The sequence below is a fragment of the Formica exsecta genome, unplaced genomic scaffold, assembly GCF_003651465.1.
Source record: "Formica exsecta isolate Colony F162 unplaced genomic scaffold, ASM365146v1 scaffold1025, whole genome shotgun sequence".
In the NCBI taxonomy this organism is placed as follows: domain Eukaryota; kingdom Metazoa; phylum Arthropoda; class Insecta; order Hymenoptera; family Formicidae; genus Formica; species Formica exsecta.
The window spans coordinates 86,618-91,657 of NW_021848365.1; the positions used below are offsets into that span (position 1 = coordinate 86,618).

General features: G+C 33.3%; 1 protein-coding gene across 1 annotated transcript; it reads right to left on the reverse strand.

Annotated features, from left to right (window-relative positions):
• Nucleotides 1-320: 320 nt before the first annotated feature.
• On the reverse strand, nt 321-4,309 carry LOC115233109 (uncharacterized protein DDB_G0271670-like). Its single transcript, XM_029803364.1, has 5 exons — nt 4,160-4,309; nt 2,790-3,207; nt 2,043-2,611; nt 1,377-1,764; nt 321-855 (listed from the first exon to the last, which is right to left on the reverse strand). The coding sequence occupies exons 1-5, from the start codon at nt 4,266-4,268 to the stop codon at nt 519-521; spliced, it is 1,821 nt and encodes a 606-aa protein (XP_029659224.1). The 5' UTR covers nt 4,269-4,309; the 3' UTR covers nt 321-518.
• Between the last annotated feature and the right edge of the window lie 731 nt (nt 4,310-5,040).

Sequence of the window (5,040 nt, forward strand, 5' to 3'; positions counted from 1 at the left end):
TATATATATATTTAATAATTTGAAGTTAATGGAAGATATTTGTTAAATTGATTTGAAGTTTACAATGATTTGTTAGAATAATTTTTTTCAATACAATTTTTATTTAAATCTTACAATAGAACGAAAATGCTGATTTCTAAAATTATGCTTGTATGATTGTCAATTGTCTAAAATATTTGTTAGAAAATAGACCATATAATTAAAATCTTTTTAAGTTTTTTTTTGCTTTATCATCAATTATCCATATAGGCACGTTTCGCAAATCAGTAAAAGGACAAGGATGTGGAAAAGGGAAGGGAATTCTATAATAAATTCAACGATTTCTGGTTCTCTTCTCTCGTATAATCGCTAATATATTATCTTAACATTAGTGACATCACAAAGACGCAGGACTAGGACTAGTATAATATTTGAGGGTGTCCACGTCTTCGTTTCTAAACAACCAATATTCATCTTGATGATCACGAATCGTCAATGAAACGAATGCTTTTCACATTTCGTGTTTTCTATATGAAAGATTATACAGCCCCACACGGAACTCCGTATTTCTGAGCGGAGCTTCTCAGTCTGGCGAATATCCCGGACGTCGAGTCCTCGTCGTCATCTTCCTCATCGCTGCGCTCGTCGTCTTCGTAACGAATGTATGCCGTGCCGACGTTTGTCTGGATGCCATCCTCGATTTCGTCTCCATTCATGATTTCTTGATTGATCACGACACTGCCGGGAACGTAGTCGAAGGCTGGTGGTCCTACCGGACCGCAACCTCTGTCTTCTACATCGAGCGTATCGAGAGAATTCAATGATAGAGGCCTTACCAACTTTCCTGGTGCACCGACTGGCGCGTATCCTAAGTCCCTAAAACGAGTTATACATCGAAATACATGAATATTATAGAAGCAGTTGTTTATTCAGCAAATTCATCATGTTTCACAAATTATTATTTTTTTTTTTTTTTTAATATTACAACACCGGATTTTTACTTGATATTTTAACTGCCATTTTGTACGTGAATAATGCTCGTTCTTGAATATTATTGCATTTATGTATCGTTATTCTAATTCATTATCGAGATATTTTTAAATAATTTTAAAAATAATCATAAAATAAACATAAAAACAGTCATTATTAATTATAAAAATGACAACAAATTTTGATTTTAGAAATAAATTTAGAAATAAAGGTGTTTGTTGTGAATTTTGAAAATGACTCTTGATTTTAATAAAGTTTATATAAAATATATTTATATAAAAAGCTATCTCTCTCACTAACGCATAAATATGCAAATACTTAAATTCGACGAAGCAATTAATTAATCTTTAAGATACTGACAAATCACTTGATATATAAAAACTTGCCAAATATTTTTTTCGACTTACCCGTATGTAATAATGTTTGCATGCTGTAGTTGTTGCCCGGCGATTTCCTCCTGATGTATTCTTTCACGTTCGATAGCCTCGAGCTCGGCTAACTTAACTTCTTCCTGTTCGTTATAAAAGCCGACGGTGATGGGAACCTGTGGCGTCGTTTTTAGCTCTACGACGGGTTTATCGAGGATCTGAAGTTTCTCTTCAGGTACGTCTAATCTCTTCTTGCTGGATGTTGTTTCGGTTGGTATCGTTCTATGACCAAATGCCAGCTTATCTTCCGGCATGAACGACTTCGTTTTGTATGCCATTTGTAAGCGCGGGAAGAGATTTTTGTATGCTAAGGTAAGCGAAACCGGATCCGCAGGTAGTCGAGGATACGAATAATCTTTGGGCAATTCTAAGATAAACGAATATATTATCTTAGTCTTGTAATTTCACCAAAGTAAGTATATTATGGATTTGTGTAATGTGTATGTAATAATTATAGTTGTTCAAAGTATAAATTAATTAATCAACTGTCTACAAATAATTATAATTTTAATTGAATTTGCTTAGAAACAAATATTATTAATTTTATATAATTCTGACTTTTTAATTGAAAAGAGATAAAAAATCTTGTTCTAGCTTTATCTTTATTTTAGCTTTATCTAAATTTATGTATTTTTGGAAACGTACCATCACCAAAGTCATCACAGTTAGATCTGTCGTTTTCAATAAATTCAACACCGCTCGATGTTCCAAATTCGTTTCCAAGGTATCCCAGATTTCCATATCCTGTATATCCTAATCCGTATCCAGTATATCCAGTTGAATCGTATCCTCCAACACTGCCAGAACTACTATATCCTGCACTGCTTGCGCTACCGTATCTTCCAAGACTGCCCGAGCTACCGTATCCTAAAACGCTACCTGAGCTACCGTATCCTCCAGAACCGTATTGAGTGTTGCCTGTATTGCTGGTAATATATTCACCGAGGCTACTTGCGCTACCAAACGCACTTCCGCCGCTTAATTTACCGAACAATCCACCGAACGCCGTGCTGGTACCGCTTTGTGCCAAACCGAGTTTTCTTATTCCAGTTTCATCAATCTGTCCATTGAGTACGTTTACGCAAACCTGATCAGGAATTGGAGGAGTAGTGCATGAGGCCTTGCTGGGATACGCCGGTATCACTTTGGTGGTCACTTGGAGTTTGCCGTTTTGAACTTTGCTCGGATAACATAAGTCACCGATCGGCGGGAAACTGTCGATTATATATATATTATAAATTATTATTTAAAAATGGATAAAGTGTTGAATACGTAAAGTATAAATTAACCTGTATTATTTATAGATCGTCTTAACTTCAAGATTTCCCCGTGGAAATCGCAATGCGTAATACATATTAACGTATAGATAAATAAATGCATGACATGAAATACCTGGGCACGATTTGTTTATTAGTATCGGAGGACAGAAGAACCTCCAAAGGTTCGGATTTCTTTCCGCATCCGCAACCGGAATTGGTGCTCACATCATGCGAGACAGTCTTGAAAGGAGAAGAATAGCTTCCACCGATTCCCAGTTTTCCAAGAAAACCGACGGAAGATGCAGAACTTGAAGAGCTGCTACTGCTGCTACTGCTACTACTGCTGCTGCTGCTGCTAGTGCTAACTACTCCACTACTATAGGGACTGTAACTGGAAATGCTTCTCGATCCCGTTCCTGCGGAAAATCTTCCAACCGCTTCACGCGCTATTGCAGCCTCATTAATTGCCTGCGGCGATGCAAACACCAGCGGTTTTTGCTGTTTCGATGCTTTCACCACTATTTCCCCGCATTGCTTGCACGCGTTAGTGCCTAAAAATTGAAGGTACAAATATCTGGATTCGTATCATTAACTTTTTTATATGCGACATTTTATCATGATTATGATTATGATTATTGTTACATGATCTTATTTATCACGTCCTAAAAGAAATCCTTACTGGGAAATTAAGAGGAAAGGAAAATACAGAGTATTCGCAATATGTAATATAAAATAGCATTATGTGAAGAGACATGACATTAATAGATTAATAATTGTTATAAATTTTTACAGGATGTGATTTACAAAGTAATGATAAATGTGCAGAGAAGACATTTATATGCGCTGCACTGAAAAATTGAAAGTAAAAACAATTATCTAATCAGTGTTGCAAATAAAAAATTCCAGTCTTTTAAGGAGAGAGTTTTGGTAAATAATAATAAGATACTTTTTTCTTTTGTAGCAAATGTAAAATATTTAATTAACTTTTAAATGTACATAAACAGATCTTTGTACAATAAGTAAAATAGTTTAAATATATAATATAACATCTCGATTAAAATATAATAAATGCAAAGATATAAGAAATGTAGCAAAGAAAAAAATGCTATAAGCAATTATCTTTTTAGCTTATAAATTTACAAATTTTATGTTGTATATACAGTGTATAATTAATAATTGTTTGGAGATAAATTAAAAATTTAATATCCAATTTTCTACTTTGATTCTCTTCTAGCTGCCTCGAAATTTTTATATTAATTGTAGTATTTCGATTTATAATTCAAAATAGCAAAATCTTATAGAGACACATATATCGATAACAAAAAAAAAATAATTGATAAAAATTACAGACAGGAATAAAATATTATACAAGAATAAAATTTATATCTGTTTTAGATATTTCAAAAAAATTTGATCACTTTGAATGAAAGAACTGCGCGTCGAAATGATAAATTAGAATGAAATTAGAGTTAATAATTTGTGTGCGGAATGTATTTCACATACCTGGACCTAAACCGCAGGTGTGTGCTGACCTGGTTGTACGTGCCTGGACGATAGACGTGGCCGCTATCGTCAGGAGTAAGGTAACTCCCAAGATCAAAGAGGACCTCATATCTGTCTCAATGACAATACTCTCTCTTTCTTTTTCTCCTCTTCTTCCCGGCGTTACATTTATATGAAAAATTGCCGCCTTTTCGGTGGTTGATTTGATTTTGCAATTAATAAACACTGACTGTTTGCGCGGATCCGAATACTTCCTGTTGTAACGTTTACGCGATGAATTTGTTATGACTTTACCGTCGCTTCCTGAATTCTCATGTTCCGCTAAATATGAAAAACGGCATTTTATAGTTACGCGAAATTTATGTTCGTCGAGAAATATCATAATCATTTTGTAGAGGAAACGAATCGTTCGGTTGACAACCGGTTAACTTGATTTCCGTATTTATGTGTGTAATAATAAACAAAATACGAAGATGCAGCAGAATGAAAATAGAGGATACGGATTTCAGTGAATGATGAAAGAGTTAGATCAAGGTCATTAATCAACTTTATTCGTAGTTCTTCACATTATATACATTATCAAAAATTTATACAAATGAGAGAAAACTTTTTATATAAAGACAATATTGATAAATTCCATTGTGAGGAAAAGGACATGGCAAAATAAAAATTAATTATACATTATAAAAAAACTTTAATGTAGAATATATATTATAAGATACATTTTTTACATGATACTTTAACAGTATCGTATACAAATAAAGATGTTTTAAAAATTAATCCATACATATTCGAATAATATCAATTAAATTTGCAGACTGGAAATTCTTTCTCTTTTTCATCCAAACTTTTTTTAAATAAAAATCTATAATATATATATA

Bases quoted from the DNA above. Each gene is read 5' to 3' on its own strand.
- LOC115233109 (XM_029803364.1), bottom strand. From the start codon at position 4,268: ATGAGGTCCTCTTTGATCTTGGGAGTTACCTTACTCCTGACGATAGCG. The intron at 3,208-4,159 runs GTATGTGAAATA...TTCAATTTTTAG, and splicing joins CACCTGCGGTTTAGGTCCAG to GCACTAACGCGTGCAAGCAA. The intron at 856-1,376 runs GTAAGTCGAAAA...AACTCGTTTTAG, and splicing joins GCAAACATTATTACATACGG to GGACTTAGGATACGCGCCAG.